We start from the raw sequence: 27,621 nt of genomic DNA, 5'->3' as shown, positions 1-27,621 counted from the left end.
TGTGCCCCCTCTTAAACACGTCATCGGCAGAGGCACTGGTGGGCTCAGCCCTGGCCAGGAGTGGGTCCAGCCTGGAGCTGGGGGAACTTCAGCAGCTTATCACAGGGGCCATCTTGGGAGTACTTCCCCTTTCTCCCCCCTGCCTCCCCCCACCCCAACCAAAAACTTGGATATGGGGGAACCTTTAGCAGTTACTTACAGGAGCTGTTACTGTAGCCCCTCCCTAGCTACCAACCAAACCCACCACACAAACCCACAACAGATACCACTTATAAACAGAGGCCCAGAACATCGAACTATTTTAGAGAACGGTGAGAATGCAAAACACTTCTTAGGACACAGTAACATACTTAAGAATCACAAATCAAAAAAAGCCAAACAAATAAGAATCAGAACAAAGATGTACCATAGAAAAAGAACAGAAGAGATGGAAATATTGTCAAAGTTTTACCTGCAGTAGCATGGTATTTTTGTTAAATAAGACTCCTAGGTGATGCAAAACATGCTCCACAACAGAGAAAATTAGGAAGTTCAATAATCCAAATGACCTGGGAGAAAAACCACTTCCTTACCCAAATTTTCATTATTTGCCAACTGATGGAGATAAAGAGGAACATGTAAGTGCCAAATTAGTCTTCAACGTGTAACAGAGAGGTGAGGAAGTTTGTTATACATAAAAGGTGGGGTGCGATGAGGGAAGAGGATATTTTTTTTCTATCCAGAGGACCAGCAATAGCAGAGCACACTACAAAGATGCATGAACATGCAGAGAACAGTCCAATATCCACAGACTCATTTAATCAGCTTCAGAAGTTTTCCTATTTTAGTCAGTCTCTTTTTACAGCCTCATATTAGCAACTCACAGTCACTCTCTGATGGTCTGTCCCTGAAGTTTGTGGAAAAAGTCCAACATGTATGACTTCATTTTGAGCTATTCTATTTTCTACCCCTTTTCTTATTCCAGTCACTGAATCTATCTTATTTACCCCTCTCTGTGATGATTCTGTTATTTTCAGTGCTAGGAGTGCTTCCAAATTTCTGTCATCTGCTACTTTAAAACACACACTCTTAGGCCATGCATTTAGTTTAGTTTATTAAAACAGTATTGACCTCAATAAACAGTGCTATACATATCAAGAATTTAGAGCTCTGGAACAATCCTGTGCATTTATGCAAGAGATTACAGTTCTAAGGAACACCATGACATCTGCCTTAATCTGTCCTGCTTGTCTAAAATGGGTAGGAAGCAAAAAATAATATCTGGAATATTGTGTCCAGTGCTGGGGCCCCTCAGTTCAAGAGGGACAGGGAACTGCTGGAGAGAGTCCAGCGCAGAGCCACGAAGATGATGAAGGGAATGGAGCATCTCCCTGCTGAGGAAAGGCTGAGGGAGCTGGGTCTCTTTAGCCTGGAAAAGAGGAGACTGAGGGGTGACCTAATCAATGTTTATAAATATGTAAAGGGTGAGTGTCAGGAGGATGGAGCCAGGCTCTTCTCTGTGACATCCAGTGACAGGACAAGGGGCAGTGGGTTCAAGCTGGAACATAGGAGGTTCCACTGGAATATGAGAAAAAACTTCTTCACGGTGAGGGTGACAGAGCACTGGAACAGGCTGCCCAGAGAGGGTGTGGAGTCTCCTTCTCTGGAGACATTCAAAGCCCGCCTGGATGCGTTCCTGTGTGATCTGATCTAGGTGTCCTGCTCCGGCAGGGGGATTGGACTGGATGATCTTTCGAAGTCCCTTCCAATCTCCAACATTCTGTGATTCTGTGTAACATCATTTGCACTCATGCATCCTTGTACCAATTTTATTTTCATATCTAAAGATGAGAAACTGACCTAGCTTAGGAGTAATTTAGCAAAAAGGTTAGTTTAAAATCAAATGAATCCCCAACTGGTGCACAGCACAAGCACATGAATGCATGCTCCAACACATAAGGAGGAGAGCGGTGAGGGCAGAAACAAATGGTCAAGAAGGAAACACTGGCTCTTTCGATGGGAGTGCTGGTTAAAAGCAGAGTGACAAGTCCACACATATATTACAATGAAATTCTAGTTTGCTTTGTTATGAAGGTGTGCACAGATGTCTGTAACAGTGATTTCCAGCCCAAGGCACTTATGAATCCTATATCTTCAGAAGTTTTGAATCCTAGAGCTGCATAGTACAAACCTTGAGCTATCTGCATCTCTTGAGAGGCGCTGGCTCCTCAGATCACTACCTTCAGTACACTTAAAGCACTGCTGTGACATTAGCCACAGAACTCTTCTTCAGTCTTTAATGAAGCAAACAAACAAAAGAACTTCCAAAATTTACTTCAAGAGTACAAAATCAAGGGTGATTTCTGAACTACCATGCCTCTGGCTTAACAGTTCTGTGAGATACCGGCTTTCATAATGTTTTTAAAAAATACTACAAACATTTCAAAAATGTACTCTCTCAGCTTTAGTAAGAAAACATGTCCTGCTTCCAACATGCATTTGTATGACTCAGTAATACTCACGTGTACTTTAGGTGTTGGAGGAAGGCCATTACTAATTGGTTTCTAGAAAATGAAAGTTAAAGAGTATCTTTAGACACACATGTGCACATATGCACGAACACACATATTTTCCTCCCCATACTACAGCATAACCAAAATACAAGTCTGAAACATTTTTTTACAATGCTGTTAAAAGCACTTGATAAATAATTGAGCATAATTATTTCAGGAGAAAATAAAAAGCCAATGCTTATATCTACATAAGAAAAAGACACAAAACCCTCCTTGCATATTTTTCAAGACAATAAATAGGGCTGTGTTGTGTATTTCTACACTATGCTAAATGGAAGGCACCAGGCACCTACTGGGACACTGTGCTGTGTCCAGTGCCACATGTAGTAGATCTGAGAGCAATGGCTTTCACAATTTTAAATGCTAAGCTCAAAGCAGTTCAGGAAATCATACTTTCCAAAGTACTGCCAGTATTATTGACACTTCCTTAAAAAAAAAACAAAAACGCACCCAATGTTTCTGCTCTATTTCCTCTTCACTTCCTCTCAAAAAGAGCGACATTTCCAACCTTATCTTTAGAAGAAGCCCCCAAAGGTGCAATTTCAGGTTACATTTAACCTCATCTAACTACAGATGTCCCACTCTCTCCTATCTCTCATTCCCACTTTTGCTTTTGCATCATAATAAGACAGTGACCACTTTGGAAGACATTTGCTGCTTTTATGGAAAAACCTCTCTTGGAAGAGAAAGGGATGTAGGAATATTCCTCTTCCTCAGCTCACAGCTGGATCAGAGTATATGTGGTGTAAAACTGCAGCCTCTCCATGAGTGCAACTTCACATGAGTATATGTAGCTCAAGTCTGACACTAAACTCAAGCTTCTAAACCCTGATACCTGGAGCTCCAGAAGCCAGCAGGCAAACAGCTTGCATATGTGGACCCTCAGTCTACATTTCTCCATCTTTTTTCCCCTGAACACCAAAAAGCCTGTACGCCTACATCTGGGATAGGAGGAGGACTCATTTGGGAACAACCTTGATTCAACTCTTTTCCCAAGGCCAGCCAAATCCTCCAGCAAGCCATGAGGTGGCAGCATATTCCTTAATTTCCTCATTTGCTTAAAAAGTCATGGCTCAGTACAAACACATCTCTCTCGAAGGATCTTGCTCTCGTTACATGTCTCTAGTATGTGAATACAAACAAGTAAATCTTGTATATCAATGATTATGTTAGTTCCTAATTAAAATTAAATACTGAACTCAAGCTTCAGCTTAAGACTGTATCACAATTAGACGACCTAGCAAAATTGTGCTTGGATTCAAAGTAAACAAGGTGCCATGCACCATTATTTCTATAGTAAAGAGTGTGCCTTTTCCTTTTCATTACGCACGTATAAAACAGTTGAGACAACTTTAAAATAACAACTTGAATCTTCAATACCTACCAGTATTTCCTTCTTTTCTTTCCTTGAAAAATTAGTGTCTCTAGCTTCACTCTGTGGATGTGGTGATCCCTCTCTTTCACCATTTAGTTGCACAGAAGTGACTCCATTACCTATAAAGATTAATATTTAAAAATGGGTTCTTCTACCTTCAGCTCAAAGAGTAGTCTAGTCTAAAAAGAGGGCTAAAATTTCCACTTATGTCAGAACATGTTCCAATACCCTAATTTATTTCTAAAGCAAATGCCTTCCTACATGTGCACACATAATCATCTATAGAGCCACATTCAATCGCAGTCCATGGCTTTTGGGAATTAATATAACAAATCCATTGTGGGCATAGAAAGGGATCCAGTCACGGTTATGAGGAAAAAGGTATTTAGCATACCTAAAGAAAAACTCAGCTATAGCTAATGCTTTGATTATCGATCCTTGATAAATAGCCTTGAGGCATTTCTTACCAATGGATGTTTACGTGTTACAGTGAAATCAGTAACACATCAACTGCAGTACTAAATCTATAGCAAGGACCAGCTAGCAAGGTGTCAACTACGAGTCAGACATTAAGCTTGCTTAAAACAAGCCAGTCCAGGACAACTCTCAAAAGCATCAGACTTCAACAAAGGCATAAAAGGAACTGCTTGAGCCAGCAGTAAACAAGCACAATTACCTGTTATACTACCTAACCCAGTTCATTACATAGAAAAGCAAACTTTGAAAGCAAAACTCCCTTCTTCACATGTCAAATGACAACAACAGTTGACACACAGGGCCAGAACCTGAAACCTACATACAGGAAAACTTTTTTATCCCCTGTGACAATTCTGATATGCTAACGTTATAAGCCTGCCGCTTAGAAAAGCAATTGTGTCACCAATGGCACCAGCAGGAATCATGTCAGTGACTTTACTAGAAGGTACATTTGACCCTTACGACTCTGAGTGTGCTTTCTTCATGCATTTGTGCTTTCATGCACTTTGTTACTTCCCCACAACAGAAAAATTACTACAGTAGGTTTTAATGTGTGCATAGGTGAGGATGTAGAAACAAAATCACATAAGATTATTTAAGAAATATTTCTATACTTCTTGGTGTCAATCTAATTACCTAAAGCATTAGATTTCTGTGGAGGTAACCGAGGAGGCGGCGGTCTGGGTGGAACCTGAGATGCAGATTTTGCTGGACTCTCTGATGTTGGGCATCTCTTGATTGTCCCTTGATTATCATTTTCAGAAGAATGAGTTTCTTGGGGGATAAAGATTTTAGGCTGAAAAAGACATAGCAATAATAGAAACATAATGAAAAAAGATTCAAAGCACCCATGCTACTTCTCAATGAGAAGGAAAAAAAAAAAAAAACAAACCACGTGCAGTATCTGGATCCTGGAATTCTCACAAGTAAATTGATAAAGCAACATGTTCTGCCATGCAAATTTCTTTCAAAAACAAACTATAAGGAAATGCATAGCAATAAGGAAAACCTTGTTATCGACAAAGGACAAATTAAAAAATTATTGTATTCAAGTCATGCATTAAACCACTACTGGGCATGTGGAAATGCCACTGGTTATGACTACATATAACCAAACCAGACATTTAAGTAGAAACTAGGGAACATTCAATGATATGGGCAAAACTTTGTGTAAAGAATGCCAAATAGGGGATGTAACCACAAAGGACAATGTTGTTTAGACACTGGCTGCACTAATGCTGCTTGTAAAATCCTTCTCAGTTATGCAAAGATAGTAAGCACAGGGTGGTAAGTAATCAAACCTGCAGTTTTTGCCTGGGGAACTGACAGCTGGACAAAAAAATAAAAGTTTTTTTCTTTTTATTTTTGCTCATATCAAGATAAATTCAGTGTGAAAAGATTCATTTAACTCTTCAAGAAGCAGCATGCAAACCCCAATATGTGATCCAGGCATGCCTCTGAAGGTCACCATTCAGACATTAAAAGTTAGCAAGCAGCTTTATTTGGCAGCTCTTTATTAAAAAATTATTCGTGGCATTGTATTTTTTAACTACACAGTTTATTCGTTCTGAAGTATCAGAAGCGCAATTAGTCAGAAACAGCACTTTCACACTGACAAACGCCCTACAGGGCAGACTTCAGGCAGATTTGCAATTAAAGGCTATGAACATATAGGTCAACCTCCTGGATATACCCTTGACTTAAAACTCAATTCAAGTCTTCACAGAATCACAGAATGGCCTGGGTTGAAAAGGACCTTAAAGATCATTGAGTTCCACCCCCCTGTCATGGGCAGGGACACCTTCCACTAGCCCAGGTTGCCCAAAGCCTCATCCAGCCTGGCCTTGAACCCCTCCAGGGATGGGGCATCCACAGCTTCTCTGGGCAACCTGTTCCAGTGCCTCACCCCCCGCACAGGAAAACATTTCCGCCTAATATCCAACCTAAATCTCCCCTCTCTTGGTTTAAAACCATTCCCCCTCGTCCTGTCACTATCACCCCCCATAAATAGTCGTTCCCCCTCCTGTTTACAGGCTCCCTTCAAGCACTGGAAGGCTGCAATGAGGTCTCCCCGGAGCCTTCTCTTCTCCAAGCTGAACAAGCCCAGTTCCCTCAACCTTTCTCCATAGGAGAGGTGCTCCAGCCTCTGATCATCTTTGTGGCCTCCTCTGCACCCATTCCAAGAGCTCCACGTCCTTCCTGTGCTGGGGACCCCAGGCCTGGACACAGTACTCCAGATGGGGCCTCACAAGAGCCGAGTAGAGGGGCACAATCACCTCCCTATCCCTGCTGACCACCCCTTTTTTAATGCAGCCCAGGACATCACTGGCCTTCCGGGCTGCAAGCGCACACTGCTGGCTCATGTCCAGCTTCTCGTCCACCAGGACCCCCAAGGCCTTCTCCGCAGGGCTGCTCTCAAGTCATCAAGTCATGGCTCAAGTGAGTGAATCATCAGTATAGCAATTTAGATACTTCTGCATTTGATTATTTAAAGTGCCCTTTTATTCTAGGCAACAAAATCTCTCTCACCTTTGGCGGTAAAGGAGGTGGCACTTTAGGTTTCATGGTAGCACTATAAAGAAAAGAAACAAACCAGGTTGTTATCCAGTGCAGCTCTTTGAACCTCCTATTGCAGTGTCCAAGAGGACGCAGCATTTTATAAATGCCATAGAAATAAACACCATTAACTTGTCAACAGCGCAATTACATCTAAACTACATCATGAATACTTTCAAATGCTTTGTTAACTGCGGTGCATACCACAGATACTATCTGAAAACTCAAGTATCACAGATCCTCCCTTGAAAACACAAAGTCCCATGAACCCATTTGTTGAAAATGCACATACTTGTGCAGAAAAAAAGTAGGAAGACGCAGAGCAGGCCTTAACTTTTCTGTGCTGAGAGGCGAAAGATTTAGGATATCAGTGAGCTTTCCTAAGGGGCCATCTGTTGGTATGTGGGCAAAGGGGAGCTACAAGAAAACTGATGAAATACCATTCCTTGAAAAATTTACCACTGACTTCTTCAGTTTTACACGTGAAAGCAAAATCCATTTGCAATGGACAGCTAGCCCGCTGTCTGGGTTGTCTTGCGGGTTTTTTTTTTTGCCTTCAATGAGTTTCTTCATAGAAACCTTAAGAAAGAAAACTTTTAATACAAGAACAATTCAACAGCTTGGCTCAACAGTACAAGACACCAGCAGGAAACAAGGAAGCCGAAGCATCAGGAGCATTCTTCCTTTGGCGGTTCTGTGTTTTAAAAAATATGCTGCATTTAAGAAAAAATCCTAAATTCCTAAATTCTTCATGTATTTAAAAACTCTTACACTGTCCTGTTTCCTAATCTTTTGGAACAGAAAATTCTTTTCATTAAACATATTAAGAATACAATTGTGGAAACTTGACATTATTGCACAATATTTTCCTTATTTTTAAAGTATTTTCCAAAGTTCTGTGAAAATATCCAAATAGTAAGACATCTGTTTGCTTGTTTACAGATGAACAACTTGTCTGCTTTGCTTCATTCTTTTCAGGAGTTTCTGTCAGGGCGTTTTATCACAGAATCACAGAATGTCAGAGATTGGAAGGGACCTCGAAAGATCACCCAGTCCAATCCCCCTGCCGGAGCAGGACACCTAGATCATATCACACAGGAACGCATCCAGGCGGGCTTTGAATGTCTCCAGAGAAGGAGACTCCACACCCTCTCTGGGCAGCCTGTTCCAGTGCTCTGTCACCCTCACTGTAAAGAAGTTTTTCCTCATATTCAAGTGGAACCTCTTATGTTCCAGCTTGAACCCATTGCCCCTTGTCCTGTCACTGGATGTCACAGAGAAGAGCCTGGCTCCATCCTCCTGACACTCACCCTTCACGTATTTATAAACATTGATTAGGTCACCCCTCAGTCTCCTCTTTTCCAAACTAAAGAGACCCAGCTCCCTCAGCCTTTCCTCAGCAGGGAGATGCTCCATTCCCTTCATCATTGTGGTGGCTCTGCGCTGGGCTCTCTCCAGCAGTTCCCTGTCCCTCTTGAACTGAGGGGCCCAGAACTGGACACGATATTCCAGATGCGGTCTCACCAGGGCAGAGTAGAGGGGGAGGAGAACCTCTCTCGACCTACTGACCACGCCCCTCCTGGTACACCCCAGGATGCCATTGGCCTTCCTGGCCACGAGGGCACAGTGCTGGCTCAAGGTCATCCTGCTGTCCACCAGAACCCCCAGGTCCCTCTCCCCTGCACTAGTCTCCAACAGGTCAGTACCCAACTTGTACTGGTACCTGGAGTTATTCTTGCCCAGATGCAAGACTCTACACTTGCCCTTGTTAAATTGCATTAAATTTTTTCCCGCCCAAATCTCCAGCCTGTCCAGGTCTCGCTGAATGGCAGCACAGCCTTCTGGCGTGTCAGCCACTCCTCCCAGTTTCGTGTCATCAGCAAACTTGCTGAGGGTGCACTCTACTCCCTCATCCAAGTCGTTGATGAATATATTGAATAGTATCGGTCCCAATACTGAACCCTGGGGGACTCCACTAGATACAGGCCTCCAACTAGACTCCATCCCATTCACCACAACTCTCTGGCTTCTGTTCTCCAGCCAGTTCACAATCCATCTCACTACCAATTGCTTTTATTCCAGAGAAACTGGAGGGGGACTTCTGAGAATGGATTACCCTATATCATGCACTTCAGCTGCTGTGGTGGTGGAAATTTTCTTCTCTTCATAACACGGGACCAAGCTTAAGTCCTCAGTCTTGTGCGTCCAAGCTCCACTTGTATTTTCTTTCATACACTTCCCTGCATCTCAGACAGCCATCACAGTGCTATTAGTCAGCCAAATGTGAAAAATCAAAAGCCAACGGTTTGGTATAAATGTGACAGACATTTGTACAAAGGGCTGTGTGCCCTAGTTTCAACAGCAAGGTTTATGTGCAGTTTGTCAATGCTGATCATGCAGGGCAGTGCCCCAGTAATTTCTGTTTTCCTGGGTTCCATAACCAGGAAGTTCAACCACAGCCAGTTTTGCTGCACATGAGACAAAAAGAAATATCAAAATGATCAAAATCATTAAATGAAGAGAGATAACTTTATATTGTTCCCTGAAGCATGTGGATTCTCTGCTGCTATGAATCGCCCAGCTTCAGAATCATGCAGTGGCATCAGCTTGGACTGGAAGGTGTACAGGTGCTTCATTGTTTTTGGTGTGGATCTGGAGGGAAAAGTGACCTATGTCATACGTGCTCTTCAACTGCAGCTCCATCTCACAGAATGGGCTCCAGAGAAAGATATCTGAGACCAAGCTGATGAACCAACATATTGCAACAGAGCTTTGGGCTCAAATAGGTACCAAGAGGAAAGGCACAGATGCAGAATCTGTCTGATACAAGACTCTTGCCCCTCTCCGTAGGGCAAGAACACCTAGGATGAAATATGGGAAGAAACAAAAAACACCAGGACTTTTTGGAAGACCGTTGGTGACCGTCCTTATGGTCAGACAAATTAGAACCTCTCTGGAAGCTAGCAGGTTCTTTCTTGCTTAACCTAAAAAAGAAAATCCACAGAAACACGACAGTGACAGAAGCTCCTAAAGTCAAAGCTGTTTGAAAGTTCTGAGGGAGCTCGTGCAAGGAACAAGGATCTCAAAAGCACTGGAAAAAAAAAATAAAAATCAGTGCAAGCTTCAAGACAACAGGAATCACGAGATCCCACGCCCTGCAATATTACTGAAGTTGATGATCCTGGCTACAAACAGAGCAAGAAGCGGGGGGGCAAGGAGAGTGGGGGCAGGCAGGGGGCAGAAAGGAACATTTAGCAAAAATGAACAGAGATGCAGAGCTGTACACAGAAAACATCCAGAGATTTCTATGGATGGAGGAATCAAGCTGAGCTGGCTTGCAGCAGCACAGGTATCCAGAGCATCTTCACTGAAGGCCATCAGAGTGGAGCTGGCACTATGGAGCTCCAGAGGACTCTTATATCCTTCAGTGCAGGAAGCCTGAGTTATCATTACCCAGGTCTATCCAGCTATGAGCAAAGCAGGTTTTCAGCTTGGTACAAATGCAAGGGAGCAAATCAGTGAGTAGCATTATCAACCTCTTCCTCTCAAAGACGAGACACATGAGTTTCATATTATTGATAAACTGTATAATCAATCATGCCTTGAAACAACTGCTTAATAATGAAATATGAAGAATTTCTTAAGGAATTAGCGAAGGAATAAAGCCTGCTAAAAATTTACTAAAAATAATTTTTCTTCTGTAAATATCACTTGCATCAAACAGCAAACATACTTGTGTTTGGAAAAGTTGATCATTAAACAACGCAAGTTTAATGGACTAGCTGACATCAGACACTACCAGTAGTTTTACCCTTTTTGACGAGGGCTGTCCCTTATGCTCACAACAGTGATAAAAAAACACTGCCTTTGCTATAAAAGAACAGCAGTAAAATAACTCAAGAAAAAAAAAAGAGAGACGTATTTGGTTCTCTGTAAGAGACAGATGCCAGCAGTAGGTAACAGCACGTTTTACAGGTTTCTGGTATGAAGCAACAGCTTTCAAAATTATCCATTAACAGAAAGTAAACAAGAATTCAGTGTCAATGGCATCTTTATTTAGGAATGTAAATTTCCACATACTGGCTGTACATTTTGAATTGTTTCAGCTCTCATCTCTAAATCAAAAAGAGTATAAGAATACTTATACCAGTGGAACTTAATATGAGTACAATGAATTTAACACATGCTGATTTATATTGTCGTATAACCTTGCTCTCTCTGGTAAGGGAGCCAGCACTATTCCAAAATCAAGCACCCATACAAGCATCCTCCTAGCTGAGAATGGGGACCGAACAAACTCAATCATCTAGAGAAGACTGTTATGTACATACTTTCTGCATTTATAATGAGCTGTATTTTAATATACAGTCATCAGTTCTCAAGAAGACACCAGGACCAGGGTCAGACAAATGACTGGCTCAACATGACAATGCCAAGATTTTTGTTCAATAGAATTTATCACAAGTTTATCAGCAGAATAAGAAAACTTCTGGTGATGTTATCTAGAAACAATATTAAATGCCTATCTTTAAAAATGCTATAGAAGAAGAATCCTGAGCTATGATGGACAGAACATGATTCACCTTTTCTTAAAATTTTTATCTATTCAAGGATAAGCTTTCATATCTATTTATTTATTTTTTACAAGAAGAAAGGACTTACTGTTTAGCATCATCATTTGCATCATCATCATCTTCTAAATGTGCCACATGTCCCCTAAAAAAATGAACAAGGTACTATGGCTGAGTTGTATTAAAATTACCATGGTTACTGTGAAAAATTCTGAGCTCAAGGGCTACTGCCTCTTTTTCAGAATTTTACTGTCTTTTAGCTTTTTATCATTATTATTATTTAAAGCACAGCTGCAATCCATACAACTAAGCCTCTCCCATATCCTCTCAGAATCACAGAATGTTAGAGATTGGAAGGGACCTCGAAAGATCATCCAGTCCAATCCCCCTGCTGGAGCAGGAACACCTAGATCAGATCACACAGGAACTTATACTGGTACCTGGAGCTGTACTCTCAGCAAGTACAGGGACAAACAAGAACTAGTTGTGACAGACATAAGAAATCAATGCACAAATTACTTTGAAATACAAAAGACGAAAAAAAAATAAAATTACCGCTGATGCAGTTCTTCTTCAACCGATTTTAAGAGACTCCTTTAGCATTAAATAAGAATAAGAACACAGTTTAATTGTGGCACACAAATTAATTATCAAAAAGCCAGAGCAAAGGCTCCTGTGATTCTATCAGTAAACAATCCAAAGCATGTTATTTCAGCTGGCTTTCAGAACATACTTGATCATCTACACGTGAATATAGTTGCATTTTTTTTTTTTACACAACACACTTCCCTATGAGTTTATTAATGTATTGTTGTTAAGTGCATTGGTCCTTGTTCCTTGTACTGTGAAACACTGACGACTGAGCTTGATCCAATTTAAACCATCCACACTATCAAAGAAAATCATAATAATAAAAAAAAATAAAAATCAAACTGACAAGAGGATTGAACTACTATTAAAATTAATTCATTTTTCCCTAGGTAATTTTTGTAACATTCTGAACTTCTTCCTTTTTGTGTCTTTATCTGAAAACGCAGACAGGGAGGAACAGCAGGCAAAACACAGGGAGGAGAAACAACAGGATTTTGGAAGATATCAGTATTCCTATTTTCCCCAACCAAAAGATTGCAAAAAATATTATGTTCTATGCCTAGATTTTCTGCATTTTTTTAATATGATTTAATTTAGCAAAGCTAGGCATCCTAATTCTGACATGCATAAATGTAAATTAAGAAATTGTGTGGAAAAGAGGAATCACATGGAAAACTATTTAATATAATTAATACAACAAAACTACTAAATGTATTAACATGAAGTTAAAAGGATGTTGCTGAGACAGGCAAGTTTTATTTTTTAAAGCATCTAGAATTGAATGTTCCTAGAGTCCTCCAACGTGAAGAAGGGCATAAAGCAATGTCAAAGAGCAGCACTGATGGGGTAAAGTTGTGCTCTGTGGGACTTACGCAGAACATTTTGTTGATGAGCAGACCAAGATAAAAGCTCTTAAAAGGAATCTTACAGCACCACAGAGACAATATGGTCAATACAACCTCAAATAATGAAAAAGTGCTGTAATTCTATATCATTGGAATTACTATTATTTTAGAAATAAATAGTGATTTTGGAATTGTAACTGATGTAAACAAGCTTGACATATTTTACTACATACATTTCAGCTAATGCGTTTAACACACATTTGTAACTTTTATATTAGAAGTCCTGAATGTATTAAAGACAGAAAATGCCGTTGCTTACTCACTTATTTGCACCCAAGAAGTAGCCACACTGAGGACCATGACCATATTCTAGCTGTAAATCCTACAAATATAAGAGAACAAATCTTTAAGACGAACAGGTGAGCATCAAATACAAACCCTGTGTCATGCTGCCCCTCTACCATACCTGAGCTACCAAACGAGCTCCTTCCTCTGACCTTCCTGGCCCTTACCACCACTGTCACGCCCACTGTACCCCCCAAAAAATCTCCTCTCTGCCACTTTGCTACATCTCTAAATCCTTTTAAAAGTCTGACCTTAGCTCCCTCCTTGGACACACAGATACTTTGCTCCGATAAAGTAAGCTGCTGAAAAGGAAACAAAACAACAACAAAAATACAATTTAGAAAAAAAAAAAAGAAACAACAACAAAAAAACCCCAAAGACTTCATCATCTATCAGACCCTGTAGAGAACCCAGCCACCTCTCACTGGCACACTATAGTATTCATTTCAGATGGAGAGTAGCTCTGGCAGGGAGCCTGAAATGTCTTTAGCACACGGGGATGTTACAGAAATAAGCAGAGAGTAAAAGAGTTTTTCTAGCTCTGGTTATAGCTATAATAAATATAGCTAAATACACATATTTTAAGTATAACTATATACATTCTCATGTATACTTTTAAATCACCGTTTGTACCGAAAAGGAAAAAAACCAATATGAACAGCAAATTCAAGCACTCAAGCAACCATGGAGCATGGGCTACTTGGAAAAAGAAGTGGTAGCAGGCCTTCAACACTATTATTCGTAGATGCTATAGAGCATACAAATTTAATGCATTAATGGGAACACAGGGACCACACTGAAGGACCATCAAATCTGCGTCTGCCAGGAGGATACTGCTACAATTCCAGGTTATTTTATTCCTCAGGTGGATCACAACAGGAAAGATCTGAGCATTTGCTCCCAAAATACTTGAGTGTATTCACCAGGAGAAAAGAGGTATTGATCCCCTAAGTTAGTGATAAATGGAGTGCTCCTTTCACAGAAACATTTTAAAGGTCTCCCAACATCTTCTGCTGAACAACCTCTTTCAGCTGTAGCCTGTATCAAAAGCATGCCATCCTTCACGAAGATGCCCACATACCCAACCCACAATAGCAATAAACTTAAACAACAACAGCTCATGGGGCTGACCTCTCAAAAAGGCATTTTTAAAATTCAGAGGAAAACTCTCGCACGGGACTTGCCAGTGCTCCAAGCTGACGAAGCAGAAGCCACTGCAGCTTTCATCTCCAGACTGAAGGGCAATCACTTTAACTGTTTTCTGCTCGGCAAGGAGTTACAGGTTGTTTCCTGAACCCTCAATTCTGTTCTGTAAAGCTAAGTAGTAGTTTCTGCATGGGTGTTTCTACCACAGCTGCCGGTAGCCGTTGATTGTTTCAGTGACTTCCCAGAGTTTCCCAAGACAAGTGATACACTGTGGAAAATGTCCAATAATTACTTGATGTAAAAGAATGCATAGATCAGATGGTTGAATAAAAGTTGCAAAGGCAAGGCCAATGTTGGTTTTTCCTGAACCATAGAGAGACTGGCTTTTCAATCTTTGTGCAAACTTTATTACCCAGCTTTTTTTCTAGAACTCAATTAAGAAACCCCCAAAGCCCATCCACTTCTATGGATGTCTCACAAGGGCCACAGGATTTTTCCCCAGACATCAGTCAGTGGAGCTAGAAAGTTAGGTGACAGGAAAGGAGGGCTCACAAGTGGCCATGCTGGCGGGGAGGAAGGCTCCCTCCTCTCCAGGTACGTGTCCTGGGCTCTGCAAGGTAGCAGGTGGAAGGGGTCAGGCCTCAGTCACAGGTATCTTTGATCCTTCCTGCTACCTTTATCTTCCTTCTTCACAGTTTCATCCTCCTCCTGTGCCCCAGTCTTGACTCCTCCTGCTCCTTGCTCTAAGCAAGCTGAGCAAGTCTCCTTCCCTCAAGAAAGGCCGTTCCAGGTCCTCCAAAATTCCAGTCTCTTCATCACTCCCAACATCTGTCACCTTATCCAGGCAATTCCTTTCTAATGGTCCTCACCACCAGTTGATGTACTCCCATCCACCACAAAGGAACACATTTAACTTTCTTTACTGTGAGTACTTATATTACTTCTACGCAATCTCAAAATCTTCCACATGTAAGCACAGTTATTTTGAAGATTCAGGCTCCAGAGCAGAAAATAGTAAGTCTGGAAACCTAAGGTGCCACCAGACTCACAAACAAGGAGGTAAAACAGGTTGGTTGAGTCTACATAAGAGGACGCCAGAACGAAGACTGGGAGGCTGTTGAGAAAAACAACCCCGGATCCGAGATCTTCACCTTGAAGTGACAAGCATTTTGTCTACATACTGCAAAATCACATTAATCAAAAGTGGGAAATGAAGATCTTCTGCTGGGCAGAGCCAAAACATCTGTCCGTTTGAACTTACGCACCCTGCAATGCATGGCTATAATACTGTACAGCAATGACAGGAAGATCAGTAAGAGAAAATAAGCATACCCCTCTTAAAACATAAGGAGTTTTCCCCTGTCACCAGAGTTTTTAAGCTTTACTGGAATTTTCTTTATGAAAAATTACATTTGTCAGAATTACTTATGTTTAAACACTTCAAAAGGACAAAAGCTTTGCTTTGATTCGGTTTACTATTTTGCTGCCTATTAGCATTTATTTCACTATGATTCTAATTGTAAATGTATCTTTTTTTGCCTTAACTAGCTTGTTAGTGTTCTTCTAAGCCCTTTAGATCTTGCTGTTTTTCACTCCAAATGTGAAATAACTCACTGCTAGGGAAATTCCTCCTTGTGCACTCCACAGATAAATATTGAGAGCTAGAGAGCTTTTAAAAAAGTGCAACACCTTTGAAAAAAAGGCAATGCAGGGAATAATTACCAGTTCTTCTCAACAGCCCGGGTAATAATAAATGAAAAAAAAAGTCACGTAGAAAGGCAAATCACACCTTCAGATAAATCACGTGTGCAAAGTAATCAATGACTAAAAAAAGTATAAATATTTCCTCAAAGCAAACACAAATTTGGTGGTAAGGCCATGCTACGAAACCAGTTCCCCAGGAATGATCAAATCTACAATCCCTTCTTCAATTCAAACTTCAAAAGCTGCTTTTTATTTTCTGCAGAATTTCATGATGAATTAATTGTTACAGTAATTTGACAAGTCTTAATGTCCCTAATTTGTTCTGTAGGGCTGAGCTGTACTGGAAATCTATTTCTAGGTGTGCAGTCCTTCAAAAACCAGAAGAGAATATATAGGGTGAACCTGCAATTCACAGTTACTTCCTACATTTGCTGTTCCTGAAAGCTAGTGGGAAGCAAGACCATTGGGAGTGGCAAAATTAAGACTTTAAATCCACAAAATTCTGGGGAATTAACTGAATTTCAAAGAATAAAAGTCACCTTTGGACTACTGCCTCCTAGCAATAGAATTGAACATCTCCTCAATTACATTTGCCAAGGCAGAAAATACCCAAAACATACATGGAAGGAAAATAAATTTTAAAAACCACATCTCAAACCCTTAGGCCCTTTTCCCCCCATTTTCACTTCTTTTCTTCTGATCATAAGGATCACACATCATTTCATTACCTAAGCTGAACAATATACAAAGACTCTCTGAAATTCAGCATCGATAGCCAACATAACTCTAAAAGCATACTGCAACTAAGTAGGATAGGAGTCTTCATGGCTTGTAACAAAGGAAAAGCACATGCATGCACGTGTAGTGAGGAGAAAAGTGACTTAAACCAAAGAAAAAGGCTTCTGGGCAAAGTTCTCTATTATCTGTGTTGACTTCTTTAAATCCATCTTCTCCTACCAATATATTAACTTTTCTGCCACAAATAATTAACTAACACAGAATAGCTATGCTGAAACATTGCACTCCTAAAATTAAGTGTTACCAAAAGCTATCACAAATTATTAAACCCAGGATATATTTATAAGCCAAAACAAAAAAACCAACCATGACCAAATTATTCAAATAGGACCAAATGTATAAATGCATCTGGCAAATACAACAGTGCAGACTGCATGCTAACTGCAAACCTCTTACTGAATTCTTTGCTAAGGAAGTCTAAAATTAACATTACGCTCCTAACAATTGAAAACAATTGTAGGTTGGAACCCAAGATATTAAATCCAAGTTCTGTTCAAATCCTCTGTCAATTTCTAAAATGGCAGAATTCAACACTGTCCCAAAAAAGATGAGGTGGGAAGGAACCTCTGGAGATCTCTAGCCTGCTCCTGCTTAAAACAGAGGCAGCTTCCAAGCTACATCCAGAGATTAACTTGGGCTTATCCAGCTAAAGCTTGAATCCATCTCAGGCTGGAGACAACCAAGCATCTCTAGGCTCTGTCCCAGGGCTGCACAGCCCCCATGGGAAGGAGCAGGTTCCTCATGGCCAAAGTCTGCATTGCTGACACTTGTGCCTGTTGCCTCTTGTCCTTTCACTGGGCACCTGAGAGGAGTCTAGCTCTGTCTTCTCTATAATGCCCTGCAGGATAGCTGAAGACAGCAGTTACTTTCTCCAGGCTACAAAGCTCTGTTCTTTCAGCCTTTCCTACTGTGCTATTTGCTCCATCACTTGAAAAATCTTGGTGGCCTCCTGCTGGCTTCCCTCCAGTCCGTCAATGTCTTTGTCCTGCAAAGCCCAGAAGTGGACACCACATGCAGATGTGGCCTTCCAAGTGCCAAACAGAGGGAGTAACCCCCTTTGGCTCCACTGTGGTTGGCCACTGTCGTGGTTTCACCTGGGGCAGAGTTAATTTTTCTTCATAGCAGCTAGTAAGAGGTTACATTTTGGATTTGTGCCAAGAAGGTCGCTGATAACACGCTGATAGTTTATAGTTCCTTCCAGGACAGTCAAGGACTTTTCAGCTTCTCTGCTTTGCCAGTGTTTACAGGCGCCGGAGAATCTAGGAGGAAGCACAGCCCCAATTACCACGCCAGGATTCGACCTTAGGTTTAGGATTGAGACCCAAATTGGCCAATGGCCTATTCCATACCACGCATGTCATGCCCAGCATATAGATGAGGATCAGTCCAGAAGTTCTCTTTCTTGGGGTCATTCTCTCTCTCTCAGTTGGCTCTTGGTCTCTTGGATGCTCAGGCTCTTATCTCTTTTCTAGGGTTGTGGTTTCGGGACTCTCTCTGCTCTGGGATCATTAGCCAGTAACAGGCTGATACTTGGTCTTCATGTAGCTAGCAATTTTACTGTGCATCACTCATTTGTATATTTGTATATGTTACTATTATCATTATTATTTCAATGTTATTGTAGTTGAGTTATTAAATTGTTCTTATCTCAACCCATGAGCCTCTTTTCCCTTCACCCCTTTAATTTTCTCCCCCATCCTTGGCGGGGGGAGGGTGAGTGAGCAGATGTGTGGTGTTTCACTGCAAGCCAGGTTTAAAACCACAACAGCCACTTATGATACCACAAGTGTGTGCTGCTGATGGGTAGTCCCCTCCTTGTCTGCTGGGACCTCTAAAGCCTTTTCTACAGAGTTGCCCTTCCCACCCCCAGCCAGCTTGGCTTCATCCTCAGTCTCTTCTTGTGCATGTGGTTGGTCTACCATAGCTGTAGGACTTCTCGGTTAGCTGTGTTAAACCCCACGGGGTTTTGCTGTCTACTCCTCCAGCTTGTTGAGGTTCCTCTGACTAGCAGCCCACTGTGGGTTTATTTTTTTTTGTTAAGTGCTGAGAGTGGTCTCATAATAATAATATTGGCCAGCTACCTCAGCACCTTGGATGCATTCCACCTGGTCTCAGTCTGCATCATATTAACTGATTTGTAACACTATAACTAGTGATTTTTTTTTTCTTTGTGTTGCGGGAAAAAATAAATGTTTCTACACTGGACTTTCTTTAACTTAGCCTGTAGTATTCAACACACAGATTCTCAGATGGTATTTGTAACTTGACGAGGTATGCAGCTCAGTCTGCCGTATAGGAACTGGAATTATTTTTCATCTCACTATGAAAGGGAAGATTCTTTGACACAATATTTCATTGCAGATCAGGACAACCTGGATGAAAATATTTTTATTTACTCAACATGACCTTTTGTTTGAATCACAACAACAGTAAGCTCTGTTTCTCAGAAATGGCATTTCTGGGACCAGAAGCTAAATTCTCATACAGATTTAGTTTGACAGACCCCACCACTCATAAGTACAACACGTCACCTCAGAAAGGGGGATGCAGTTACACATACAGCTTTGCAGAAGCTGGGTTTAGCAGCTCTTACTCCCAGCTTCTCCCTACCCCAGACACCTCCCTTCACCACACTGACACAGCCATTTGCAATGCCACACAGGGAACCCAAATGGGGAACTGATCTGGTGGAAAAAATAACCTGAAAAAATTGCACATTTTTCCTCAGGACTGTTACATACTTGAAACTACTTCTGAACATATGCTTAACTACAGCAAAAACATTTCAACTGACAAAAAATTGGTCCTACTACGCCAACTCGTAGATTCCTGACAATGTCATTGTGGTGGCTGCCCCAATACAAGACGAACAGTCACACGTTTGGTTAGCCATTGGATTTACAGGTGCTTTCCCCAGGATCAATAGCAAAAAAACTGAAAAATTGTTCTATAACAAAGTTGCACACAATTTCAGAGTGGACTACTTTGATTTAAACCATTTACCAAGCTCCCTGCAAACACAATGCTCAGTTCTCCCACTTATTTGAGTCTGTAACCAAACAACTGCTTTTAAAGTACACTGAAAGTGAAAAATATGGAAGAAGCATTTGTTTCAGGTCTACCCTATGTAAAGTCTAATGTGCACGTAAGGTAAATTTTTTTTTTTTCCCCTTTTTTCTTCTTTTAGAGTCCAGCATACCTCTGCTGCTCCTGAGGCGAAGGAGACTGTCAGAAAACAGCTGCCAAAACACAGTGCAATGACCAGAACAGGAACATGAGGAACTTGAAATGACAGGAAGGAGTATATGCAAAAAAATCTCAAACGATGGAAGGTAACCAAGTTAAGTTCCTGACAAAATTGTCTAGTTGCAGAAAAACTAAAAAAAAAATCTATCCTGAAAAAAGAGAAGAACCTTGTACCTAGACAAAAATATTACATTATTTATTTAGCTATGAATCAAAGGGGTATATTTGTAGAAGATCAAAGAGAAGTACTGTCTTGTCCTTGTCTGTTTGCCATTTGCAATTTCCTGATAATTTTCTTTGTAGCACCATAAAGACACACAGGTCTGCAAAAGAGTTGTTGCTCATAAGGTATTTTATAAAACCAGAAGACCAGCATAAGAAAGAGCCTGACAGTAGCAGGTGACATATTATGCCTGTGAAAAAGTATAATCTTTTGCTCTTGATTACATTTGAAAAATCCACATATCACTTCTCAGTGAACATATCTGAACTCAATACCATCAGAGCAGGAGCGGGGAGTAGGGGAAGGAGAGAGAAAGTCTCATTAGTATGTCCTGGTCCACAACAGAAGAATGAACCAACTAGCAAAATATTTCTTCTCATTTCCAGAAGGATTAGTCTTACTGGAAAAATCTCACAAATGGGTGAAGCATTACCACCAAATCAGAATTCTGTTTGATTCACAAGGAGCACAGGTTGTGAAGAAAGCACCGAAACAAAGGAAGTGTGGTCGATTAACTTTAAAACCCCTCCCACGACTGTGATAACAACAGTGCTTCATAAGCTTTATCATAGTAATCATTTTTGAAGAGTGTACTGAACAGCATGGGTCAAAAGGATGGGAAAGGAAGTCCAGTTAGGAGACATGTTCTCATTCATCTCTTAGACCCACAGATACTAGGTTAGCAAGATATGCAAAAACACTGAAAGTAACCTGAAAAAGACAGATTTTAAAAGGTGTTAAACCGAAAAGATGAAACCAAAACCAAGCCAAACAGAAAAACCAAAACCACACTCCCAAAACCAGAGCAACTGCACAGGATGGAGGTGTTCTGACTGCATACAGAAAAATCTAAGCTACTATTCTCAAAACAATTTGCGAAACTATTTTATAATCAAGGAATACAGGAAGTTCCTTTCAAGAATGGAGAAGATAGTCTAAGCTTTCGGTAACGATGGTATTGGCAGATTCAAGTCACACCAAGACAACTGATGCCAGAACAAACAAACAAAATCCAAACAAAAAAATATCACATAAAAACCAAAACAAGACATTCCCAAAGACCCCAGTTTTCCATTTTCCCCTCAGTGCACGTCTATTAAACGTCTCCCAAATCACAGAAAGTTAGCAGAATAACGCTCTTCATCTAGCACAGAATGTTTCCTCATTTTTTTCAACATCATATGAAGACGGCCAAGATTTAAAAGCATTACTTTTCTAACTACATAGTGCCTAAAGAGCAGAGAAATAAGAAAACTCACTTTCTAGAGCAATTTCTATATTGCAATGCTAAAAACCAAATTTTTTAGCTGTGCAGTAAGACAAAATCTGGAAAATGTATCAGACTATAAACGATGCCAAATGCCACTGAAAACACTTATGACCCCACTTCCTGCTATTTGTATGAAGTGTATACTCATTCCGTAACATAACTATGTCTGGAGAATTCAGAGACATTTCTATAAAATTGTAGTCTTTCAATGAGACTATTTAAAGGAACTACCAGACAAAAATAAGATGAGAATGTCTCTTCTATTTTTAATCACCCTCCAAAAACAAGTTGTGCATTGCAAAGCGTTAAATAAAGAAATTAGAATGAGTGCATAATACTGAGCCCCTTCTACAAAAGTGATTCAACTAAACACAAATATGTTACTACATTATAGAAATACACGTATGGACTAATCCTTATACGGAATGGCTTTTACACAGATGGAAACACCAGTACAACAACAGGAGAAAACATGAGCTTTGAAAAAGGAAAACCAAGACAAAGCTAACACTGACAAAGAAAGGCATAAGATTAAAAATACCAGTTTAGATCTTGCAGTGTAGTATATGTCCTCTGAATCGTCCAAAAAATCGCTACTGTCAGGCTGTTCATTAAATAGAGATCAAGAAACTCAAGTTATTTACATTGCGACTTAAAGCCAGGTTTACATATAGGGAAATTTTCTTGCTAAAAAGAAGCTGTTAGTTGAAACTCAAATCACATTAAGGTAGTTCTGGGGATGGGGGTAAAATACAACTAAGGGTATGGTCACATTACCAAACACTGCCAAATCACACCAAAATAACGAATTCTCGTTCATCACCTGAGCTGTGGTAATGAGTAAACTGACTCATTAAGAGGCAAGTATGTACCAGTTCAACCTCTCAGTGCACCACCACCAATAACTCGTCATGCTGCAGTCGTCCAGTCCTTTGGCTTGGGCACTCATACCCAGAAGTCAATAAGCATTAAGTTTAGGCATGCTTTAGCGAGACAGAAGCAAAAAGGTCAGAAGAACTGCTGTAATGAAAAGGGATCTGCACTGTTATTGTTGGAGGAAGAGACAGGCATCTCTTGCTGCCACTTCCATTGAAAAGAGTTTCTCCCAGAGTGTGTAGATTGTTACAAATGTCTCCCTCAGCCTGCTTTGTACAAAGGTTCTTTGCTAGAGTACCCATTCTCTGAACAGATCTCGTTTGCATTTGACATGCCAATTGAAATTGTCCATTGGTTCTATATCTAATGACAGAATATGGTTTTTCTTTAGTCTCTAGACCCATCATTTTCAAAATTATAGTTCTGTTTTATCTGGAAAGGAGAGATCAGGGCTGCATGCTTCATTCTGATATGAGCAGTGGAGCAGTTAACCTCCCTCTCCAGAAAGATCCGAACAAGTAGTAACAGGTCTTCCTTACATAGATCAGGCAAGTTCTTTGGACAGATTTCAAATACGCAAACTCTGACAGGAACAGACAATACTAAGATTTCCTTAACCGCAGAATTAAACTGGATCACTCAAGTGCGTTCTTGGAGCAACAAGAGCTTCTGAGATTCCAAAGTGTAAAGGTCCTGATTGCTAATGCACAAGATAAGAAAAGGCTCCATTACTTCCTTCTGACAACACCTGCCAAAGAAATGCTCTCCGAAGTTGTGCTTTAATTGCTGTAGAAAATCTCTCTCCCCAGTTAAGCAACTCAAGTTCCTAAGGTGCAATGAAAACACTTCTCTGCCCCATGAAGTTGTCCAATAACTGGTTTGTATAGTCAGTGACTGATAAAACAAGAAAGAAATGGAAAATGTATTTTTTTAAACTTCAGCTTCTTCATTAACATATTTTTGCAATTATGATTCTGTGTGTGTATAAAGAAATAAAACTCTGAAGGGGAAAAATTATTATAATTTGAACTATATGATGCAACCCACTGTATTTTTTTTAACAATCCAGACAATGCAACAGGGAAGCAAGGAGAGGATAACTTGGAATCAGTCCAAAAATAATTTTGAGTTAACTGATGAGTTTCCGGTAGAAACACTGACGTCATTATCGTACTTAATAAACACTCGTATACCCAGGGCTCCTCAATGATGATGTTACGCAGTTATGTCAAGGTCTAAATAACAGATCTGAAATAACTGCCCAAGTTCTACGTGTGATTTGTAAGCTATTCTCCTCTGTCTTGAACAGGCACCAGAAACTGCCGACTACCTATTCAGCCAGTTGCCGAGGAAGAGCCAGATTTTATACAACCTCATACACCCACAGCCAGCTGACTCAAAGCTGAGGCACTGATTTTATTACAACTACAGAGCTATACAAGGAAATCTGCATCAGAAATCCTACTCACAGGTGGTTTGCAGACTACAGAAGAGGAAGTACATTCCTAGATACACACCCTTCCCAAAACCAACTCGGAGCAAAGCCAATGTTCCTCCCACCTATGTACTAAGCCAACTTTTTCACCTTAACACCTGCCTCAGAAAAACAAAGAGAACACAAGAGTCTGCTACAAGGAAGCAAAGGAGCGTTTTTTTCGTCTAGGAATGTGAAGAAATTGTCCAAGTGCTCAAATGTAGAAAGCAACAACCTCCACAGAAGAGAGGAAGCTACTGCAATTGTGTGTGTGACAACAGACACCTTTCCCCTCACTGCTTGAGTTCTCATACCCCTTATACTGATGAAAGAAAAGAAAACATAGGAGGAAAACATTGGCAATACACCTTTACGGAATACATCAACTGCCAGACCCGGCATGGCCCAGGTGTGGTTCAGGGCCACAGAAAAATTATTTGCACGGTGAAATAACCCTACAAAAATCCAGTATTTAAAAATGCATCATACCTCTTTCCCAGGCTCTCAGTTTTACTATTTCCATTATCATTGTCAATACAAGCACAAAGGAGAGAAACATTTGAGTACACACAGTAATTCTACAATTAAAAAAATAGCTCTATAAATAAAGGGAGAAATATACCTGGCAATGAGGTATGGAAGGATAGAGGAAGCCCACAAAGACAAAAAGCTGTTGCTTAGCACACACATCACACCTGGCAAAGCCCACAAATAAGGGGCCTTGCTGCACATAGCGTAATGGCACCCAAAAATTTAGGACCAATACATTACAACTAGTCAGAAAAATCACTACCAAGTTTAGTACTTCTAAGAAAGTAGGCTACACATCTTGGATTTTCCCTCCTCCACAGATATTTGCAAGTAATAGTGTCTAGAGCATAGCTCATGCTGCTTGTTACTCACAAATTCATGATGTGGCTCTGTCTCTTTCCTCAAGGGTGGATCAAATTTGACTTGACCAACTGAAGAGGAGAAAAGGAAAACAAGAATTTAAGTTGGACTGTAATTAGCCAAAATTAATCTCCAAAAGCTAACAAAAAAAAGAAAAATCCAGTTTAATGAGTGTATGATATCCCCACTGATGGCAACTTCTGCACTGCACACACCGAACTTGTACCTGCTAGAAACTAATGGGCCCCAAAAGTACTTTTCTCTCACAGAGGCAGCACAATGACCATCTGCCCCACCTACTCATTAGAAGGATCAGGAAAACCATTCAGCAAATAGAGCAGTGAAGTGCCCTCTTTAGAGGAGCAATATAGCTGTAATTTACAGAAAAAACATATCCAAGTGTGTGAATTCACGCTTGGATCTGTTCTTCTGGGAGATTCACTAGCGCTGAAGAACCTTGAATGAAGTTTGGAGAGAGCTATCACATCTTCCAGGACAGCTCTTTGGCAGATTCTCTTTAACACTCCTCCCCTCAATTTTAGCTTAAGAAAAGACAGCTAAAACTCAAAGTATTGCTCTGATTTAATTCAAACAGAAGAATGACTACAACTTGGGGGATGGAATCTGGTTTTAACGGCCAGTGATCAACCTCCTCCTTTCTTGATTGCTACATGACTGTATAATTTCAAAAGCAAAAACTACAACAAGATACTAAATTAAGGAAGAAAAGTCTTCCTCTGCCGCTCTGCTACCCAGCAGAACCCGGCATCACTCCGGATATCCTTGCTGCATATGGAGTGGCATACAAAGCTATACCAATCAGTTCTCAGAAGAGCTCAGGTTGTGTCCTGTTCAATTAAGACAAAACAATAGTGAGATTTGTTGAAATGCTGAAAAAGGGTGTATTCAAATATTTTACACTAATACTTCTTTTACATAGTCATCTAGAACCTATATCCGTAAGTGAAACAGTGTAAGTTTTGATTTTCCTACAGATCACTAAAAATGTTTCTATACATGTCAGATACCCAGAATAACAGTTGAAATAAGTGAATAGCAATGATCATTTCAAGAATATTTCATGTTGTCATATTACACATGCTTACAGTTTATTTCAGAACGTGTCTTCTCTTCTCTCACATTTCTACTTGTTGAATGAATTCTATGAGGCACAAGAGGCTAGAAGAGAAAAATAAAATGCTTCAATAACAAAATATAGTAACTTGAAACCCAGTATTGTGTACCTAGTTTTTAGCAGGTTTCTTTAGCATAATATCAAACAAAAAAAATAAATCAAGCGGAAGCTAAAAATAAAGACTGCATGTATGTTTTTCAACATTAAAGTTAGAATTATTTGGAGACATATTATCTGTAGAGTGTCTTCAACTTCAAGATAACACTTTTTAAAACACTGGATTTGAGCAAATAAAGACAATGCTGGCCAGCATTTGGTTTTGCTCAGATAATATTTCCTTTTTGCGTCTTTCAATTTAAGGGTATTACTAGTTTCCAAAATAAGCAGTAAGACTAAATCTGACTTACTGGCAGTATGACCTTCATTTACATACCCCAATCATTTTCCCAGCTTCTAACCTAAACTGATTCCTAAAAGGCATCCACTAGTTTCTTGAAGTAGATGAGAAGTTAGCCTGTGTTTTCCAGAGCTGAACAGAAGGGAGTATTCGTGGTACTTTGTGCTGTGTGACAAGACTGATTCCACCATTTCTACAAACTGTCCTTTTTATTTGCGTTCCACTTCTATCTTTTCCCTGGATTTCCACCTCCTCCTCTACAGGATTAAGTGTCATGAACTTTAAGACTTGCCTTTCTTTTCATTGTCCATGTTGGATTTTCTCTCTTCTTTCTATAGTCACTACTGCAGGTTCTCTTAGAAACCATAACTTAAGGTTTCCTAACAAGAGTACAAGACCAGCTGACTGCTGTATACAATCACGCCCCAAAATCAGCAACATAAATCTTAACAGTGTGCTCTCGGGATGTCCTCTGCAATGAAATTGTACTCTTCAGAAAAAAAGCTCATCCTCCACCTTAGCCCAAGTCCCCTCAGAAAAGCACACGTTTGGTCCGTTTCTGTGTTGAATATGTGGCAGCAAAACAAATTTTTAACTAAAGCAATCTGACACAATAGTGTCAGAACTTTGATGTGCTGCTACGTTAGCTTTGCTTTTATTATACACTACTTATAATCTTCACTTGGCAACTTTTGACTACAAAGTGAGGACAGAGTTAGAGAACTTCAACTGCTATACAGTCACATAGAGTCACCAATAGTTCAGCAGCTTTGTTTATCCCTTAAATGATATCTGAAAGCATTATTTCTCTTCTCCCCTTTTCATTGCACACTACTTCCTTGCTTTATCTTGAGATCCAACACATATGTACATAGTGTTTCACCTCACATTTATGTTCCTTTGGTCTTTTTTTTTTAAACTGAAGGGACTTACAGATTGTGGCTATGTATTTTCTCCCATGTATCCTGTAAGCAGTTTTTTATTTATTCTAATTTATGCCAAATCTCCCCTTCCTCAGTTCTGGTTTGTCTCCTGTGCATTCCTTTGAGCTTTAAAAACTGTTTGCCATAGCTCAGGATGTATTTCAAGGTTTGATCTGATCTTCTACTCCAGTATTTCCCAGAATCACAGAATGTTGGAGATTGGAAG

General features: G+C 40.2%; 1 protein-coding gene across 1 annotated transcript in view; it reads right to left on the bottom strand.

The window, feature by feature from the left end:
- Positions 1-26,119, bottom strand: part of MAP4K3 (mitogen-activated protein kinase kinase kinase kinase 3) — a gene marked incomplete at its 5' end in the record, with an annotated part of 50,586 nt that extends 24,467 nt beyond the window's left edge. Inside the window, 10 exons of the mRNA XM_010085720.1 lie at positions 2,502-2,543; positions 3,937-4,046; positions 5,041-5,200; positions 6,934-6,976; positions 11,623-11,676; positions 12,087-12,125; positions 13,291-13,349; positions 22,241-22,303; positions 24,953-25,011; positions 26,047-26,119. Coding sequence (XP_010084022.1) covers positions 2,502-2,543; positions 3,937-4,046; positions 5,041-5,200; positions 6,934-6,976; positions 11,623-11,676; positions 12,087-12,125; positions 13,291-13,349; positions 22,241-22,303; positions 24,953-25,011; positions 26,047-26,119 — 702 coding nt within the window. The remainder of the gene's footprint in view (positions 1-2,501; positions 2,544-3,936; positions 4,047-5,040; positions 5,201-6,933; positions 6,977-11,622; positions 11,677-12,086; positions 12,126-13,290; positions 13,350-22,240; positions 22,304-24,952; positions 25,012-26,046) is intronic.
- Between the last annotated feature and the right edge of the window lie 1,502 nt (positions 26,120-27,621).

Source organism: Pterocles gutturalis, unplaced genomic scaffold (genome assembly GCF_000699245.1).
Source record: "Pterocles gutturalis isolate BGI_N339 unplaced genomic scaffold, ASM69924v1 scaffold16185, whole genome shotgun sequence".
In the NCBI taxonomy this organism is placed as follows: Eukaryota; Metazoa; Chordata; class Aves; order Pterocliformes; family Pteroclidae; genus Pterocles; species Pterocles gutturalis.
The sequence above is the reverse complement of the archived record's forward strand: the minus strand, read 5'-3'. Positions and strand labels throughout refer to the sequence as shown.